General features: G+C 38.5%; 1 protein-coding gene across 2 annotated transcripts; it reads left to right on the plus strand.

Moving 5' to 3' along the window:
* The first annotated feature begins 190 nt into the window (after window positions 1-190).
* Window positions 191-18,708, plus strand: LOC110039936 (tartrate-resistant acid phosphatase type 5-like). 2 transcript variants are annotated; one of them, XM_089297740.1, is made up of 7 exons: window positions 191-389; window positions 12,560-12,809; window positions 13,779-13,851; window positions 14,671-14,748; window positions 15,299-15,446; window positions 16,764-16,882; window positions 17,714-18,708. In XM_089297740.1, exons 1-7 carry the CDS (start codon window positions 213-215, stop codon window positions 18,009-18,011), a joined length of 1,143 nt encoding a protein of 380 aa, XP_089153866.1. In that variant the 5' UTR covers window positions 191-212; the 3' UTR covers window positions 18,012-18,708. The 2 variants fall into 2 exon arrangements, with proteins under 2 accessions (XP_089153866.1, XP_020600776.2); XM_020745117.2 differs by lacking the exon at window positions 191-389 and adding an exon at window positions 7,444-7,853.
* Window positions 18,709-20,404: the final 1,696 nt, after the last annotated feature.

A 20,404-nucleotide genomic window follows, 5' to 3' on the forward strand; every position in this document is an offset into this window, starting at 1 on the left:
GATTGAAACAGTTAGTCAAAACACATATTTATTAGTCAATGGTTATTTCCGGCTTGTTATTGGAGAACTGTGAAATTTAATCATCGCTATCTCACTGAAGAGTGTTTTATATACAGATCATTGAAAATTTTGTTTACTAAAGCTCTTAGCATAATGTATTCGTAAACGCGTAGCTATGTAAATTGGGCTCAAGTTAACTTGTGGCCACCGAAATGCTACGAAAAGTAAGGTCCTTGTCAATTTTCATCGCCTTAAAGATATGCTATCGTGTTCACTGCTATGAGGAAAGTCAGAGTCTCACTTTTGCTGCGACTGGAGATTTCGGTGGAACTCCATTTCCACCGTATTACACAAACACGCAAAAGAAAGTAGCAAAGGTTATGGGAGAGGTATGTGTTGGAAGAGAATTAACATAGCTGACTTTACAGCCGCGTTTTATCATTAGAATTATAACCCTTCCTATATAGCATAAGACGTGAGTTTTGTTGGAAAGCTAAACGTCAACGGCTGAAGGAATTGTATGAGAATTTTGGTATGTCGATTTGGTATATATTCGAAGCACATGTCCAGCCGGGCCGCAAAAATTTTCAATCGTCTTCAGTAAGATGCCAAAGGAAAGCATCAACGTAGACATCAACGTAACTTTGCAAGAGCAACTTTGAAGTTTGACTAATTCAGGCTTCTCTTAACCTTAGAAGAAAAGAAACTACGGCCGAGTTTGCGCTGGTTTTAATAGCAGGCACGCGCACCTTCCTATGGCGCCCATCTCTCCATGATGCTAGAAGTTTCCCATATACCGCGATCACACTAAAGCTCCCTTCAATATCCATCCCGGTTAAAAGAGAAGTTCAATTGTTCTCAACTTGCCTCAAGACGGTCAATGCGACAGAATCTTTCGGGCGCCGGTATAGTCAAACTCCATTTCTGAACTTCAACTGGCTAACCTTGCCAAGAGACTTCTCAATTCTTAATTCGGCATATAGGCCTTCGGGAAATATATGTTTTTTGTTACTATAATTGTTGTTTTAGTTCTGTGAAGTGCCGGGCATGATCCACAAATGGAATTCTGATTGGACTAGAGTGTTTGAATTCAGGGGAGTTGATAAATCCACGCGCAACCGAAGTCAAATTTGCAAGCATTTCTCAGTACAACGAAACATGCACACTTTAAGCGGGTATCGACGCTTATATTATGTTTGTTACGCCAATAAGTCCAAGTTCATAAAACAGATGGCCAGAAAAAAAGATGACCGGTTTATACATGTAATTTTTAAAATTCATACACATTCTAATATGTTGCCATGCGCCCTCAGAACATAGGAAAGTATCCAAATTGTACCAAATTAAAATTTAACCACAACTGACATACGTGATATGTCAAACACGAAAGACCGCGTGTTTGACCGCATTTCCAAAACCGAGAAGAGAGTAAATTGAAGATATTCTTCAGTGTGTAGCTTAAATGGACGATTCGCTACTGCATTTCTTACTTATTCCAAGCTTTCGCCGATCTACGGCATCGTCAGGGAATGAAATAGAGGATATTACATGCCCGAGCGTGGATACGAATTTTATCTTCGAGTGCGCTCACTCGTGAGATATGGAGTTGACGATTTTCCGAAGATTTCCGACCACTTTCCGAGGATTTCCGAAGATTTTTCAAAATTGTTCCGAAGGCCAGACTAACGCTTCCAAACATTTTCCGAACATTTCCGAACATTTTCCGAAGATTATCGAAGATTGCCGAAGATTGCCGAAGGCGACCGAAGAAGATCCAAAGATGTTTCTATCATACATTAACAAATGTAAGTGTAGTTAAAGGGACAAAAGACAATGTTATCAAAAATGTTATCAAAAAGGAATGATATCTTCACAGTGTTAAAGATAAAAATAGTATCTTCACTACGCGCGATGATGATATGATTTTTTAATAATGGTAATAATAATAATAATAATAATAATAATAATAATAATAACGAATATTTATACAGGATAGCCCTTCAGTGCAAGAGTACTGTTGTTAAAGGGGTCCTGTCTAAGTAACATGATATAATGATAATATAAGTAAAAGGAAAAATCCTGGTATTTCACTGGTGTTTATATGATAAAAGAAAATATTCCACTATGCGTGAAATAAAAGCGGTATAGATGACACAAATGCTAGCCGTTAGGATATACAATAAGGACACTGAGTGGTACAAATGTGGCGATGGTAACTCAAAGTAACAGAAAAAATTGCTACATGTAATCGATAATTTGGTGAACAAAAGATCTAAGCAGTCCAGTTTAAAATAAAAGGTCTCTCAGTTCAATATATTCCTCTCGGGAATTAAGTTCGAGCTTACGCTTTCGAAGGGAGTTGAAAATACTACGCTTAGTGGAGTATTTTTGACGATCTTTGAGGTGTGTGAACAAACCAGTAGGGTCAAAGATAGTATTAGTTTTAAGTTGACGTAATAACATGCGCAGGTTACATGGAACACTATCCCGATTGCGCGCGAAGGTATTTACCATATTTTTCTTCGAGACGGTACCCAGTGACTGAAAGATCTTCTGCTCAGATTTGAACCAAAATAACGCAAATTAAACACAGGTTTACAATGAGTTGTTGTTATTGCATTGCATACTGAGACCGCACAATCCAACCTTCATGGTTTGCCCTTTCTTAAATTCTGGGCCCGACTTGTTTTTTTGTTTTGTTTTGTTTTGTTTTCTCTTAAATAATCCTTTATTTTTTTTATTCACTGAAAAAGGTAACATACAACACAATTTCAAAAAAGAAAAACAAAATCACAAAAAAATTAAAACGCAACAACCTACAAAAAAAAAATTACAACTAATATAATTAAAATAGCTAAATGAAAAGATCTGCGAATTACGGTCTTACAAACACTCACAAGAATCAAACAAAACAAAAGTGCTCTAAAGAGTAACGAGGTCTCGAATCTTTTTTTTTTTTGTATAGTTTTCTTCTGTACCTGAAGAAGACCGGAAGCAACCAGCTGAAACATAATAGATAATACAGCACTAAATCAATTTAAATTCTACATTGTGTCGGCATGGCTTAATTTACGGTTGCTTGCTATCTCTTCTAGTCCTTTTTTTCAGCTTCCAATTTTACATTGTTATATCATTGTATTTGTTATACCAGTGGTTTAAATATAACTATCGTAATATCTATTTATAGCACCTGAAGGAAAACAATTCTAATGTGAACTACTTCGTGTCTGGGGCGGGATCCAGGCGTACTGGCCCCTGGCTCGAGAAGCATCTCAGCATTGCAGCACGAAACTCAAGTGAGTAAAAGCCCGGGGGGAAGAGGGGAGGGGAGACACCCTGTGAAACGACAGAAGATGCTAATCGTCTCGCTTAGGGGTGTAAATCACGGATCTTAGTCGGCACTTAGGGTAGAGCACTATTTTTAACCTTCAAGGTATCTTTCAGGGTTATACGCGAAGAAATGATCTGGTCTGGGTGTTAATGACGAGCTTCCCCGACCTTTTCAAGTGGGAGCCCTCAACGGGAGTAATAGATGTTTATGGTACTTCATTCGGTGATTGAGCGTGCTTTCATTCCAATGAAAGCTAAACATGCATATGAGACTTATATCTCCTCCTAAAATGGAATATTATACAACGATGCCGAATTTGGCTGTGCTGGCTCGCAACGCGATTCAAAGCACGGCACGAAACATAAATAAAACCCTTGAAGAATGTTTGTATTGAATGCTTTTCATCTCAATAATTTGCAATTTCGTTAATTTTGTATTTTTGGTTTTTCAACAGTTACTATGGAGCTTTTACTCTGTTTGAAGCCACTCCTGAATTTCTAAAAATCACGCAAATCAATGAGAATGTAAAAGAGTTGAACAAGGCACCGTTAACACCAAGGAACTCAAGAACCCGTGGAATTAGTAACCCGTGGGGTCCATTAATTGCTGTTTTACTAGCCCTTGTTGGTATAGTGGGTGCCACTGGCTTTTTGTGCGCGCTTCGGTCTATGAAAGCGTGCGAAAAATTGAAAAGTCGAAAAGTCTGGACCAGGGTGCCTGAAGAGTCGAGTGAAGAATCTGAGCCTGAAAATTAACTTGAGTTCACAGCTAAGTTGACGATGATGTACGTCCACTATAAATGTACAGGAATGTATAGGGTATTTGAAAATACTTAGGCTGTTTTCTTTAGGCAATTTAGGCATAGCTCTAACTTATATCGCACCAAAAAATCAGGGGGTGGTCCACCAACCTAAAACTTTTTCTGCCTAATAGGTTTAACAATTGTGTCATATTTACCTAAAATAAGTGATATACGCTCATTAGGTCACGTGACTTGTTGCGAGGGTCTCAATGGGGTAGTGGCGTTTACGGCTAATGGTTAAATTTTAAGCATTTTTATGCCTAACGGTTAAATTATTGGCCCTTTTACGGCTAACGGGTAATTTTTCCCCGTTACGGCTAACTTAAAGTTTAATAATTAATTACCATTATTTTAACGTTATAATATAATAATTAACTGAAATATAATAGTTAATTTCCATCGGTGTGGAGCATGGCGAAATCATGAAAAGTATAGGAAACATTCTCGGTTGACAAAAAATGAAATTTATCTGGTCCACCAATACATATCAGTCCTGTATTGCGGGACGTAGAAATTGGGAACTTTAAACTTCCAAGAAATTAAATAAAACAAGGAATTATATTTGCCTGTATGTGGTTAGGCGTTATAAACAGGTTGTTCTTGTTGTTCTTTTGAAATAATGATTATCATGCTTCCTCTTACATTTTTGATGAGGCTTACCGTTTTACACTCTCTTAAACATCAAAATGTGTCCACGCCTTGACCTACCTCCCTAGCTGACCTCGTTATCACCGCTCTACTAGTGACCAGCTCTTCCGATTCAACAGCTAAATCATCACGATAGGCAAATGGAGTTCTTTACAAGACAATTGAGACCTTTAATTTGTGCTAATATATATATATATATTTTTACGGTTATTTTCAATTTGTTTTACGGCTAACGGTTAAATTTTAAGCTTTTTTACGCCTAACGGTTAAATGATTGGCCCTTTTACGGCTAACGGTTAAACCCCATTGAGACCCTCTGTTGCGGCTAAAAAGTTCAAAAAACCTTTGAGCGGAAATGGTACCAGTTTATACCAACAGTCATTTAACTCGAATGCGCCCAGATAGTTCAAAAGGTTAGCAACAAAAGATCTGCGTTCGCGCTATGTTAAATATTTCATTAAATTTGAAAATTAACGGCATTTTGTACTAGTGCCAAGTCCCCCAAAAAGTGATTGACGAAGGGTCAAGGAAGCTATCCATATAAGACTTCATCCAAATAACACCAACAGGGATGGTGGAATTGAAATTCCTGAAGCATGGATACCGACAATCACAAAGCACAACAGCCGATCAGTTACAATGCGGACCTATGAGGGAACAGCGTCACAAAGCCGGAATAATAATGAAATACACTATCGGATCGAAATACACCAATAGCAGCGAACCAAGTGCCACAAATAGCGACACACAACAATCGACCTCATCGCCTGAGGAAGACTAGAGTATAGCAGTCGAAACGTCGTGATCTACATCTCAAAGTGACTCCATCGTGAGACAAACGAGAGAAAAATTCACCTATCCTATCTTACACCACGATGAATAATGTACACATTTTTAATGACAAGTGATTTCTTATTTTATACTTTTATCTTAAAAAATTCAACAAGTCCGGGAAAGGTAACGATGTACCTAACAGTCCTCACATTATAAAGCCAATGGCAGCTTCCTAGATGCTGTAAAAAGTGGTGCCATTTTGCTACGAAGAAATTTGAGCTAAAAATAGCCTTGGCAGGTCACGTGACAATAAATGAGTCCGAAAAATATTCAAGGTTGCCTAATTAACTTCTTGCTCACAATGATATCCCAAAGAAGGAGCCCATGATAAGCTCCTGCCCAAAGCTATGAGATGTCTTTTAAAATGCTTAAAAAATTAGACCACCCTATCACTTTTTTAATGAAACGTTTTAAAGCTAGGCCTTAATTTTCCTGAGTTAATATTGTTTTCATGGCAAGAACGAATTTGTTGAAAAAAAACTTTAGAAAATGTATTAGAGACCAAATTCTATAGAACCCAGATCTACAGGATTACTGTAATATTCGCTTGATAATATCCGTTAACTCCGAGTTCATAATTGCCAATTAAAAACCTCATGCGATCAGGTTTTGTCTTAATCTCGTTTCTCCCTTCTCTGTCGCTTCCCCGCGCACTTGAGTCAGTAATTTTTCATACTGAGAGAGAGACTGGGACGAGTTAGGCTGTTGTCTTCATGTCTTAGTTCTCGCAGACGTAAATCAATGAAAATGAAAAGGAGGTGAACAAGTCAATTTACGGCCGTTTTCCCTTAGTGTACTCGTTCGGCTGGGGTCACTCAATGCCCAACCTTGGGAAAGCATTTATAGAAGACAAAGCAGTGAAGCTAAAAGCCATCTAAATTGCAATTTTAATTGGCTTAGAAACCTCACGAGAACCAAGGAAACACACACCCGAAGCCAGGTAGGTTTATCTGTCTTTACGCTCCTTAGTTTTTACCGTTTTTCCATACAAATTTTTATATGACGACTGCACAGGAATGCTCACAACGTACGAGCTTGGCACACCTGTGATTTAACCTTGAGACTTCAAATATTTCACTAGCCAAATTTCATTTTGAAAAAAAACGGGCGAATGTATGCGCTACAAGATATGTCCATTTTATTTTTCAGCCATTGCCTTCCGTCGCTTACGAACTGAAATAGCACGATCGACTAAGAACGAAAAATTTATGTCTTCAGTTGCTGATTTTCAAAGTGAAGTGTACATGTTCCTAGCGAAATGAACTTAATTTTAAAGCTTAACCAGACTTCTTAATTAATACCAGATACCAAACAAATAACAAATCTGAGTTTACAAAAGAACACAGAGACAGCTAAAAATGAAGAACAGCTAAGACCTCATCGAGAGAAACATTATTTTCGTTTCAGCTTGAACGAGACGGAACATTGTACTTTTACAGGCCAACCAACCACTTTATCAAATTGCACAGCCTTACCAAAGAAACGCATCGTGTCTCAAAATATTTTTTAAGAATGTGAGAGTGTTTTACTAAAGATTTCGCTACCAGAGAATTACACCTTCTTTGGAATGCTCTGGCAAATGGAGTTTTCATGGCAATGGCAAATCGTGAATTCGCTTTCTTTCCGTTTTCGTTTGGAAAGATGAGCTCTTTAAAACGTTATGTCATAATTGCATGGTTAACCAAGCGAAAAGGCACTCAAACTGAGTCATTGTCGATATTGAATTTGCATCCCGTCTGATGCTAGAAAAAAAAAATGTCTCGTGTCTCCCAAATATTTATAGAATAAATTAAATTAAATTGCGGGAGTTAAAAAGACATGTCCGTCCTTAAACTGCATGTACTGCTCTATTAAAATATAAGATTGAAACACTTAGTCAAAACACATATTTATTAGTCAATAGCTATTCCCAGCTTGTTATTGGAAGAACTGAAATTTTGATTATTCATCAGTGCTTGATTGTGTTATCACTGAAAGGTTTGTTTATTAACTCTTAGCATAATGTATTCGTAAACGAATAGCTATGCAAATTTGGCTCACGTTAACTCGAAGACAACGGAAATGTTAGAAAACGTTAGGTACTTGTCAATTTTTCTCTTGTTACAGATATGTTGTCATGTTGGCAGCCATGGGGAAAATCAAAGTCTCACTTTTGCTGCGATTGGAGATTTCGGCGGAACTCCATTTCCACCGTATTACACAAGCACCCAAAAGAAAGTGGCAAGGGTTATGGGAGAGGTATGTGTTTGAAGAGACCATCCATAGCTGACTTTATATTATTTGTTATTCGAATTATTTTTTACGTCTTTCAATTATTAGAATTATAACCCTTCCTTTATATATAGCGATGTACACTATTTTCCTTGGAAAGCCAAAAATCAAGGGATGAGGGAACTTGAATGAAAATTTTGGTACATCTGGCATTCTAGCCGAGCCGTCAAATTTTTTTTTTTTTATCGGCGTCAGTAAGTTGCCAAAGGGAAGCAATCTGCGGACATCAATGAAACTTTACAAGACTTTGAAGGGTGGCTAGTTCAGGCTTCGCGCTGCGTCAGCAGAATCCCAGCAAAACAAGCCCAGTACAGTCGAGCTGGTTCTAATATCAGCAGCCTCCCTACGGCGCCCATCTCACCACAATGGCTCGGAGTTTACATCCCAACTGCATTACCTGTATACCGTGATCCATAATCTCTGCTATAATCTGAAGCTCCATACAATGGCCAGCTCGGTATAAAGAGAGCCGGTTCAACTGTAATAACCGTAGCGATATTAAATCACTGACATAACCACCAACCGCAATGAGTGTTCTCTACCGCAAGCGGTCAAAGAGACAGATATAGCCCCACACTGCCTAACTTCTTAAGTGACTGTTCAGTTCTCAATTCTGCTTATAGGCGTTCGGGTAAAAATGATTTTTTTATCATTGCTGTTTTAGTACAAATCAGTGTACAATACACCAAACGGAATTGAAGTGTTTAATCTGAACTGGGAAGATAACAGTAAGTACCTACAACCAACGACAATATTCGCAAGCATTTCTCATACAATGGTAACGAAACATGCTTACTAAAAGGCATATCAGCGCATGTTGTGTTTGTAAGTAAACAGGTCTAAGTATATTAACCAGAAGCCCAGAATATACTGCACGCTGACAGGTTAATGCGTAATATATCAAATGCGAAAGACTTCATGTTTGACCACATGTACAAACACCGACAAGAGAGTTGAAAGTATATTTGACAAACTTCCAGGTGTTTGAAGAAGTGGTCAAACAGTGCACTGAGTGTTTGATGTATCTTCACAATCAAAGCTAAAACTAAGGAGAAAACAAAGAAATAAAATCATGAAATTCTATGCTAATTAAGATCAGATATTCAAACTGGCGTTCTTGGTTTTCGGAACTTCGCGTGATCGAATTGTTATAAAAACGTTTTTTTAAAAAGAAATGGCTCGTTAAAACCTGTTTTGATATCCGGTTTGCAAAAGAAGTCTCAAGGCCCGGTGAATCAGTTATCAATATAGAAACTCTCGGGACCTTCAGCCATCCGTGATAGTCGAGGTTTGAAGTCTGTTGTCCTAAAGAACACAACGCTTTTGTAAGAATGCTCTGGAAACCTCTTATTGCATGGAATAAAAACTAACATTTCAATCACAATGAGGAGCTCTCAGACGCGAAAAATTGTTATGCAAATTGCTGGCTGCATATTGAATGTGCAGCCAGGTAATTTGTATAGATATGTAAGTCAAAGTCAAGGTTTGACACCTCTCCGTGTGACTTCAGGTAGTCGCCCGCAAAAACACCTATGGTGACATGGGTGTTACCACAATTTCCGATTAGTGCATTTTTTTTTATCATTTTCCTAATATAATACATTATACCAATTAGATATCGCTTTGTCTGCTATGTTTTAGTGCTTTCACAGCAACAAAAGTCTTCGCATTTCTCCATCAAAATATATTCGGGAACTTTCAAACTAGTTATCTCCATAGCGAGAAACCGAAACTACTAGTTCGTGTTTTAGCGCTTTTACAGCAACAAAACGTCAAGGAGTTCATGGCGTATGAAGCAGTAAACTCCTTGATACTTGGCTATGGGAAGATCTTTAGTTGCAGCGGTACAGTTAATTTACAGTTGTTTAGTCGTGAAGGATGAATCTTGAAAGAAACCGTCAGAGTTCAACGTAGAAAGGAAATATGGAAATATTCTCCTTGGTTTTGCCATAACGTCATCGCATCTCTCCATCAAATTATAAAACTCAGTCATTTTTCAGTATTTTTTTCGGTAAATTTCCCAACTAGTTGTCTTCCATAGCGAGAAACGGAAGCTAGTAATTTTAGCGCTTTCACAGCAACAAAATGTCTTCGCACCAAACTCAATAAGTTGTCGGTAAATTTCCCAACTAGTTACCTCCACTAGCATTTACAAAACTCGGAATTTTTTTTCGCACGTTTACTGCACTCTCAGCGGTTTCTGGAAACACAACAATGTCTACGCATTCTTTAGATATATGAGCACAAACTCTACAGCCGGGTCTACAGGAAGTAAACGGCTGCTGACGACAATGGTTAATTGCTTCAGTTCCTAAAAATCGGCATAATAAAATACGCTCTAATTTCCTTAATGGCCGGTTGCTCGTCGAGCTAATTTTTCAAAGCCTTATTTACCACGACCATGTTCGTAAACAACATTCCTGTACTTTTTGGACAAGAAATGCTAGAGAGTATGTCTTTTTTCGCAGATGGTTTTCCGGTACCATCAACCAATTGCGGCGCAACGTAGCTGTCTTTGTAGAGTGATTTTAAATGTGCAGATTTAGGGTCGGGAAGTTTTGCTTCGCTAAATGCGACACTTGTCCCAAAATCATGATCACTGGATAAAGTCTTTCATCATCTCGTTTTTCCAAAACAACATTGTCCGATTTTAGATCATTATGTGTGTATCAAACACCTAATGCTTCCGCGGTGCCACAAAGAATCACGTGCCACTCCTGTTTTCCAGCAACATGCTTTGTTTTTGTCGCTTTGTTTTCGGACAACAATTTTTTAAGCTCTGGCTATTTCTACATTATACACATTTACATTCCCAACAAATGAAAAGTACCTACGTTTCTGGGTACCTTCTGCGATGATTCCGGCGCCAGCGCTTCTATCCTGCGCGATCACTGCTAGACGACGAAATGGCGCCATGAGGTCAATAATGAAGCAAAGAAGAGCGTCAGCGAAGCGCATAGCGTTCTGGTCATCTAAAATCCCACATCCAAGCAGCCACTGTGGGTAGAATGTACCTGAGAGTAACAATCTATAAATAGGGTGACTGTTAGATCGCAACTCTCAGGTATATTCTACCCACGATTGTTACAAAGTTAATATGATGGCGTGACTATTAGATTGTAACTCTCAGGTATATTCTACCCGCGATTGTTACAACGTTAATATTATGGCGTGACTATTAGATTGTAACTCACAGGTATATTCTACCCGCATTGTTACAAAGTTAATGTTATGGTGTGACTACTAGATTGTATTAGCTCACAGGTATATTCTAACCACGATTGTTACAAAGGTAATATGATTACTCTCAGGTACATTCTACCCACAATGGCTGCCTGGATATGGGATTTTGAATACCCAGCCCGCGCTCTGCACTTCGCTGACGTTCTTCATGGCTTCATTCTTGATCTTATGTCAACATACTTGCACTTGCGCCATTTTGTCGTAGAGCAGTGATCGCGGGTAGAATCGCTGGTCAAGTAGCTTTGGTCGTATAATTCACTTTGACTCGTTAACTTTCCACAGCCCATGGGTTGAAGTCGCATTTTCGGCACAATGTATTTGTCTCCGATTATGTTCATGTCAACAGCATTTCAGTTATTATCTCTCAGTCCGAAAAGACCATTCTTTTTGAAATACTTCAGAAACGCTGAGCTAAATCTTCTTCGTTCAAAACCTACCAGTTTTCCACTCAGTCAAGTCGATGTGTGCTGTACTTTTTGACTTAATAGTTATTAATAACTTCTTGGTGACTAAAATTACACCAATATTCCCCAATTTTCAAAACTGCGCGTGTTCAGAAAACTGAGATTTGAAGGATAATCAACACAATAGCCTCTATTTGGCGCGAAAATATGCTCGGATATTTGTCCTTGGACATTCTCTACGCTCTAGGAAAACTGTTCGCTTCTAGGAACAGACTGTCCGCGGACAACTATCCGAGCATATTTTCGCGCCAAATGGAGGCCATTGTTTATGAAATTTGTTAAAACAACAAAATAATATGAGGTTAATCGACCCCGACTGAACGAATATTGACTAAACATATTTGTTTGCCTTATTGTTTTATATTTCTTTTTTCAAGTAGCAAGAAAGAGTATTTCGGGAAATTGGCCGCAAAACTGTGTTACTTGTTTGATAATCTCCAGGGCGGTTTTCCATTATTTACTTTGGGGCAAAAATTTCCCTGAATGCGGTTCCTCGCTCGTGGCTCACGTTTCCATTCTGTTGTTTTAATACTAGATGATACGCCAGCCTTCTCTTGACCACTTCAGTTTCTAAGCAGTGTTCTATAAAAAGATCGACACACTGAGAATTTCTGAAATCTCGGCCCTGATTCTAGTTTTAGTGTTAAAAAAAGCCTTATGCAGCCACGATATTAAGTGTTTCGTTACAGACGTCGGTTCGCATTTTTTTTCACATATTGTTCTATAATAATATAATCTAGCAGAAATCTGTTTAATTGACATGATGTATTAAGACTGGGATGCCTAAAACGTCATTTTGAGAAAACACCTTTGACCACAAGTGTCAATATAATTATTTCATATCTAAAAACATGATTGACGCAAACAAACACATTTGTAATCTTCCCTGCTGTGATTTTGTTTGGACTCTGAAGTTCGACATGAGTGACGTTTTCTTAGTTAATTAAATTTCTTATTCATTCTTAGTACGCTGATTTCCAAGGAGTAAAATTCGTCATTGGATTGGGTGATAATTTTTATTACAAAGGTGTTCGTACGGTGGATGATCCCCGATTTACTACGACCTTTGAGCACGTGTACGCGAGCCCCGCCTTAAAAGAAGCGACGTGGTACATGATTGCTGGAAATCATGACCACGGCTCAAACGTCTCTGCACAGATAGCTTACACTAAGATCTCCCCTCGCTGGCACTTTCCGAATTTCTTTTACACTAAAGGTAAGAAATTTAAAATAAATGACAGACCCTTGAAAATGGCTTAAAAAAAAATGTATGCTCTGTCTTCTCAGTGGTTGATTAGCGTTTCCCTGGTAAAATAACTTTTCATCATTTAAATTCCAACATTTCGATTTGAATGTAACTGGACTGGAGGGAAACTGTCGACCGTTGAATTAAGTGTTGACACGCACGATTTATTCTACGGTTGATGGTTTTACGGCTGTTTGCTTGCGAAATTAGGAAGTTTGAGTGATCACGATTGGTTTATAATCAATGAAAAGCTGGGCGTGTGCCAAAAAGCATGCACAGGCGAATAAATAATAGGGACCTTACGCATATACGACGGCGACGGAGAGGACGACGCCTAGTAAAAAATGTGTTTCTATTTTACTTTGGAATTTCGCATTTATTTGGAACTATCCAATGTGTTTGTCGCAAGAGTCGGTATTAAAACTTGCCGCTGCTGAATATGCTACGAATGCGTTCAGTTCCAAATAGAAATACCAAAAATTAGCAGTTGTGGTTCACGTTCTCCAGACAACGCAGAATTTAGTTATTTCACGTTGTTGTTTTGCAGAGGACGGCAAAGAAATGTGCCAAGAAATATAATGCACGTGCACGGCCATTGTTTTTCTCATTAAACCTTTTGTTTGGTGACGTTAATTCTCGTTGCCGTTGCCGTCGTGTTTTGCGTAAGGTCCCAAATACAGACATGCGCGGAACTGTAAAACCCTCCCTTTAACCTTACAAACTGAAGAAAAGACTAATTAATACTTTTCGTATGTCTCGAGTCTTTTAACGTAAAATCTTAACCAAAAGGTTTGTAGTTTTTTCTCTTAGCTCATTATACAAGACAAAATTAAGGTGGCACCAGAAGACTCTAAAATGAAATAACTTACTTGTTTTTTTCCTATTTGTAAAAAGAAACTTTATTATATAGTCAGTACATTCTTATTCTTTCTTTTCCAGTTTTGAAGTTACCAGGAACTTCCAAAACAGTTCAACTGGTCATGTTAGATACAACTATGCTGTGTTGCAGAAAGTGAGTAGAATTTTGTCAATGTATGAGTGTGACAATCGATGTAAAAATGGAATGAGAGCAATCAGTAAACGCGACTCTCCTATAGGTGTATCCTTCAAGTTTCCTTTTTTATTGCGTTTTTTCCCGTAGAAAGGTTCAAATTTCGGCATATACAGGAGAAATCCCAATCCAATGGTATGAAATATCTGTAAACTATTAAGATTTATTTTTGACAGTCTTCAAAAAATGTCATGGAAAGATGGGAAGCCGCACACTGTAGCACTATCTATCTAACCGTATTGTTACGTACGAGGTGGCCTCAACTAAAAGCCTGGTGGTTTCTAAAGGTCACTTCGCCATACATTGAAATATTCATAAATAATTACTGTATTAGGTAAAAAGGCAAATAAACATGAAGACAAAACGCGTTGTGTCGTAGTCTCCATGAACTGGGTCAGAAATAATTGAACTCACAGATATTGCTAAGCAACACGATACATTCCTATAGCAACATGCTGACCAACCTCGGTCCCATGACTTTTGAAATTAGGGAAAGGCCCTGGGAATGAGGTTGAAGTAAAAAATAACTGCCGCTCATTTTGAAAGGCTTTTTCAAAATGCCTTTTTGCTTACTGGTTTCGGCAAATCGCTCCTGTTTCAGCTTTTACCAAATTTCTTGCCTGTAAAGGCAGTCAAGAATGTTCCGCCCCTCCTAATTTCAAAGGGAAAATCCCTGGAACGAGGTTACAGCCGGCGGGCTCTGGCGGATCAAAAGTCAGAGTTAGGGAAGTATGCGCGACATTTATTTGGAGTTGTTTGTTTTTCCTATTTTGATAATAGCCAACTGAAGAAGTTAAGGAAATTCTCAAGTCAACGACAACAACTAACCTGGATAAAAGATACACTTCGAAGTTCTACGTGAGTATTGTCTAAATAGGAAATGCATTAATGTTTTTAAACCGGTGGGGGCGTACAAATTTCTAGCTTTCGCACTGTCCTTGTGTGACTTTCTCCCAGGCATTCATGGTCAATTGATTTCGGTGGCGTAACTGAGCTAAACGGTGACTGGCAGCTCAGCGGCTTTTGTGACAAGTCAACAATAACGCCAAAAATGTTGAACAAGTGGGAACCAGTATTTTCGAAATTAAAGTCATTAGAACTAAGGTAATCTCCGAAATACTTTGGTTCTTTTAGTTTTTCAGACGTATTACGGAATTTGTTCGCGCATTACACTACACGTACAACTTTGTACTTGGTTAAATAAGCTCGTGCTCTGTTATTAACATGACATCTCATGTAAAACCAAAACCACCGTTGTCTTTTACGCGCATACGCATATATTTGCTTCATGTTCTCACCGGCTTGTTTTCTCAATATTTTCACTAGTTTAAATTGGTCATTGTAATTGTTTGGGTTTTGCTTTAAGCTCCTCAAATGAAAACCACCATATCTTCTTATTGTATTCCAGCGCGGACTTCCTTATAGTGGCTGGTCACCATCCCGTTTTCTCAGCCGGTTCTCATGGCAATACTCGATACCTTGAAACTAAACTCAAGCCACTGCTGGAGGAAAATAACGTCACGGTATACCTCAGTGGCCATGATCACAGTCTACAGGTAAATGTCTACAGCCGCCTACCCAGGGAACTCTTTCGGTATCCTGGTAAAAATTAAGGTTCCCAAACTCCCGTTTAAAGATGTCCTTTTGAAGTTGTCCGTTTTACAGTTGACCATGAAACAAGAGAAATTGCGTCCAGGGCAACATTGCTTTGCAAGTGAGATCACGTCCCGCTTGTATTTTTGAAGTGACGCCTTAAGAAATCTTTACCGACGTCATCGGCTGGCACCAAACATGTAATGAACTTGTGGAACACAGTAATCGATGAGATATTTACTCTGTGGGTGTAACATTGAAAGAGACGTTGGTTTTCTAAACCTGGAAAAAACTTCCGAGTGGCAAAGGCGCTAATAAGCGTTTTTGTTCATTGTTAAGTGTTGAGCTTTTAAACCCACGTTCCGCAAAAAGTACTTTACGCATCGGGCTTAATTCAATTCATTTGTGCCGTGCCTTTCCATCATCAGGGTAAATATATATTTTTTTGTATCTGGGTTAGATTAGAAACAAAAACTTTTATGATAAACAAATATTGTAAACAAATTCCTCTCTATCAACAAGTTACAACAAGTTGAGACCTGACAGGGTTGACCGTGAATCTAATTGGGTGTGCCAACTTTAATCGACTTATTTACCCCCGATGGCCCAACGTTAATCAGGCTCATGTGCTAGTTAAAATAAATATAACTTTTGTGATATAGCAATTAAAACAAGTGAACAATGCCACTCCAACCATCATACACTACTCGCGCTACTCTTGTTTATTTCGCTCATGGAATTGTTTCCGGAAGAGGCTAAATTCATTATTAGAGCTCCTTGAGGTACTGGGCTCAATGTTTAAACCAAATCGTTACAGATCTTGCAAACTGATAGAAGTAAATGGTCTCCTTTTAAATTCCCATTTTTCAGGGGGTTTTTTTGTTTCATTTTCTATCTTGACATTGTCATATCACTGTATTTGCTGGAGCAGTTTTCACTTGAGTGTTTCTTCTTGGTGTCGAATATTACTCACGTTTGCTTTGGCTTTGTATTACTACGACAGGTGATTGGCTTAAAAAACTCGCGCCACTTTCTCATCCAATCAGAAGTAAAACCAAAACCAATCGTGACTCGCTCGCGCACGTTTTCCCGCGCTTTGCGTCATGTATTTGCTTTGAGTGTTGATTGGTTCACTGGATTGTCTGTTTCCTTCGTGATTGGCTGGAGTGATTAGGTTGGTTTTGGTTTTAGAACACTCAATTGAGAACTGCTCTATGCCTCTAGCTGGTGTAAATTAAGTTACAGTACAAATAAAGTTATTTTAATATTTATTTTTTTAGCACTTCAAAGAAAACAACTCTATTGTGAACTACTTCGTATCTGGGGCTGGAGGTGGAAATTTTCACAGGCGAAGCCATTGGAACAAGGAGCATCACAAGATTGTCAGCACAAAAATCAAGTGAGTAAATTACTTCATTCGGCGATTTGACTTCGTAACTTGATTCTGTGTATGTAAGACAGAGTCCAGTACAGGTCTGTTTTTCTTTGGAAACAAATGTTTGTTTTGTTTTCAACTCCTCTCGGCATTCTCTCGTCAAGCCACTGCTCGTTATTTTAAAAAAGACTAAAATGGAATCTCGATTTTTTGCGAACCCCCAGGAGAAACGAAGATTTATTAGAAAAATCGCGGACGAGCTTGAGACACCGGGGCTAAAATTAAAGTATCTGATTGGGTGGGGGGGGGGGGGGGGGGGAGGGAGGAGGAAAGGAGTTTTGGTTCGAGTTACCGCGAGGCTTGAAAACTCGAGAGTTCAAGAAATCGGGATTCCACTGTCATTGTTTCAGTTTTCTGAAAACTATAACCTGTGATTGAGATGTACAATACTTGACGAATATCAGTTCATGTCTAACCAGATAGCCATCTGTCTCAACTCAATAATTAGGAAGGTTTCCAGTTGCTAAGACGTTGTGTTGCCAAGGATCGTCTCTGACGAAAATTGCGCCCACTGACCTATATTTAGTATTAAGAGACAAGAATTTCGACCGATCGAGAAAGGCACTTATTGCCCCGATTTTTTTTGTAGACATTCCAGTGAAAGCTAAACATGTATTTAGCCTCCTAAATTACATAGTACAAAGAACCGCCGCAATGCCGAATTTCGCTTTGCTGGCTCGCTATGCGATTCAGGGGTCAGCAGGAAACATATCTGCCCTGAACCCCTCAAGAATGCTTCTGTGGTGAAGCGTTTCATTAAAACAATTTACACTTGCATTCATTTTCTGTTTTCAGGTTTTTCAATGGTTACTATGGAGCTTTCACTTTGTTCGAAGCCACTCCTGAATTTCTCAAAATCACGCAAATCAATGAGAATGGAAAAGAGTTGTACAAGGCACAGTTAAGACCAAGGAACTCAAGAACAGTCGTGGCTTTCGATTTTATAAAACCAAAAACACAACCGAAATTAACACCAAGTGTGAAACCGACATTAAAACCGAAAACGCAACCGAAATTAACACCGAAATCAAAACCGACAATAAAACCGGTATTAGTACCTCGCGGAATTAGTAACCTATGGGGCCGTTTATAGCTGTTTTACTAGCCGTTGTGGGTACCTTGGTTGCCACAGTCTTTTTATGTGCACTTTGGTTTTCCAAAGCGTGTAGAAATACAAAAAATCGAAACATCTGGACCAGGTTGCCTGAAGAGTCGAGTCAAGAATCTGAATCTGAAAATTGACTTCAGTTAATAGCTAAGTTGTACATCCACTATAAATGTATTTATATATAAGCATCTTTAGTTCCTCTAGTGTCGATCTTGTGATCATTCCAGCTCAAGGTTAGCCTACACGTCTTTCTTGTCAATGATAAAGGTTTTAGTTTCCGTACTGGTCTTGGAGGTTTAGTTTTTAACAATAGCTTATAACGGTGATCATGTTTGGTTTTGTCTACTGACCAATTGTTGAGGCCCTTCACTGAACGATTCCTGATTTGGCGTAAGTTCTTAACTGAGTGTTACACTCGTTGCATCAAGTGCTTTGCCTTTCATTTGCTGTAGTCGCATAAAAGTGTTTAGCTTAATGTACCGTAAAGACGTTAAATCCTCCAAGGTCAGTCGTTCTGTAAGCCCACACATGCCTACCGATGGACTTTCAAGTGCGTGTGTAGTCAATCAAAAGGAGTTTGCCATGCAAGTCACTGGAACGAGGTCAGCCAATGGAGATTAGATTCCTATGAACTCTCTCTACTTGTTGCCGAATGCCCCAATAAACTTCTATTTTCCTCTCAGTGGCGTTCATCCTTTCTCCAGCACCTCCCTCGCGCTCTACATTCTTTTATATTTTCATATAAGAGAGCGACTGGGGAGTCAGGTACTTGTATTCATGTCTTAGGTCTCGTGTCACCCAAGCTCACGATTCTTATATTCAGGGGTAAAATATACTGATTTACACGGATTATAACTAGGGCTGTCACTAAGGTGCTCCAAATCAAAAAAAAAAAAGAAAAAAGATGCTCAAAAGTTCTCAAAAGGTTGCTTGCTCAAACGTTGCTCAAAAGTTGTTCCAAAATCTTCACATTGCTTTTCACATTTTCTACAAGTTCTTAATTTCCCTACCAAAGAACCTTTTTTAACTGTTACTTGACTCCTCAGCATTTAATACCCTGCTAAAAAGAGTTGCAACCTTTTTTTGTAATCTTTTCGTTCATTATTTAACCCATCTGGCATGCTTACTCTCGCACTCCAGCGCTTTGGTAACTATCTCGGGGTCACTCGAGCATGAGGAATCGTACTCCGCCTCTACTCCGCCACTTTCAATTTTATTTAACACCCACTGCTGACCAGTTGAATCACCTTTTCAAACCAAAGGGAAACCAATGCGGACAATGTCTCACTTTGTGGAAAACTTAGAAATGTTTAGAATACTATGCCATATTTGACGATTGTGACCAAAAAATGCGAAAAATGTGCTTCATGAGTGCTTTATACGGCCAGTTTGGTCTTCATAATTTTGCTGTATTGTCTTAGAACATAAGAAGTTGCCCCAAATTAGAAAAGTTTCCCGAAATTGAAAAAGTTCAGTGCCCAAAAGTTTCCGAGCTTCTTAGGGACAGCCCTAACTATAGGTAGAAAAGGCATTTAACAAAAATGGTGACTAATTAAATAGCGTTTGTAGTCTTTATACGGACCGGTTGACAAACAATATAGAATCATAAATAAACAAAAATAACATTATTTCAGCAAGGGACCACTTCACCAAAGGTGCTCTTCCATGGAGCTTTGCAAATAGAAAATATAGCATTATGCGTTTGGAAAATTTAAAGGATGAAAGCAGAACAATGAAACGTTTTTATAAAAAGTGCATTGAATTCGTCATAATACGAATAAAAACAAGATCAACAATTTTTTGTGATTATCTTTCAGTTTAGCAAAAAAAGAAAAAAAAAATAGATGTTTGCCTTGATGTTGCCTGTCTATTTGTTGTTTTGATTGTCCTAAACCTTTAATAAGCTGCATTTTAAAAACAGTCTGAAATGTGTCTTAAAGGTTGTGGAATTATCAAGAAAGGCGGACCACAGGAAGAAATATTTTAAGTTTTACGGACAAGCGTACGTCTGCATCTACCAGTAACATCTTAATCTCCAACCTCAAGTTGGATAAGTACAATTTTCATTTTTTGCCAAAATATTTAAAATCCTTTTTTGCAAGGCGTCAGTAAATTTGCAGACGGCTGCGAACATTTCAAAACGGCAAAAGGTCGACATCTATTTAAGCACTACACACGTCTTTCGATTTATGCATTCCTTTAAGGCCTGTCAAACGACTTAGTCCAAACAAAACACGATCCATAGCTTTAGACCTTTTTTATGAATGTTTGTTAGTGATAAAGGGAGAATACACAGTGCCAAGAGATGGGGGAAATCTAGTACTAGCCTACTTACAACAGCAAGCTTCCTCAATGCGGATGATGTTACGTTTTTTCCT

This window comes from Orbicella faveolata, unplaced genomic scaffold (genome assembly GCF_042242905.1).
Source record: "Orbicella faveolata isolate gen_17 unplaced genomic scaffold, um_ofav_v1 contig_3, whole genome shotgun sequence".
Taxonomy (NCBI): Eukaryota; Metazoa; Cnidaria; class Anthozoa; order Scleractinia; family Merulinidae; genus Orbicella; species Orbicella faveolata.

Excerpts from the sequence above, each read along its gene's own strand:
- LOC110039936 (XM_089297740.1), top strand. The coding sequence starts at position 213 with ATGCTACGAAAAGTAAGGTCCTTGTCAATTTTCATCGCCTTAAAGATA. Across the intron at positions 390-12,559 it reads TAGCAAAGGTTATGGGAGAG|TACGCTGATTTCCAAGGAGT; the intron begins GTATGTGTTGGA and ends ATTCATTCTTAG. Across the intron at positions 13,852-14,670 it reads ACTATGCTGTGTTGCAGAAA|CCAACTGAAGAAGTTAAGGA; the intron begins GTGAGTAGAATT and ends TTTTGATAATAG.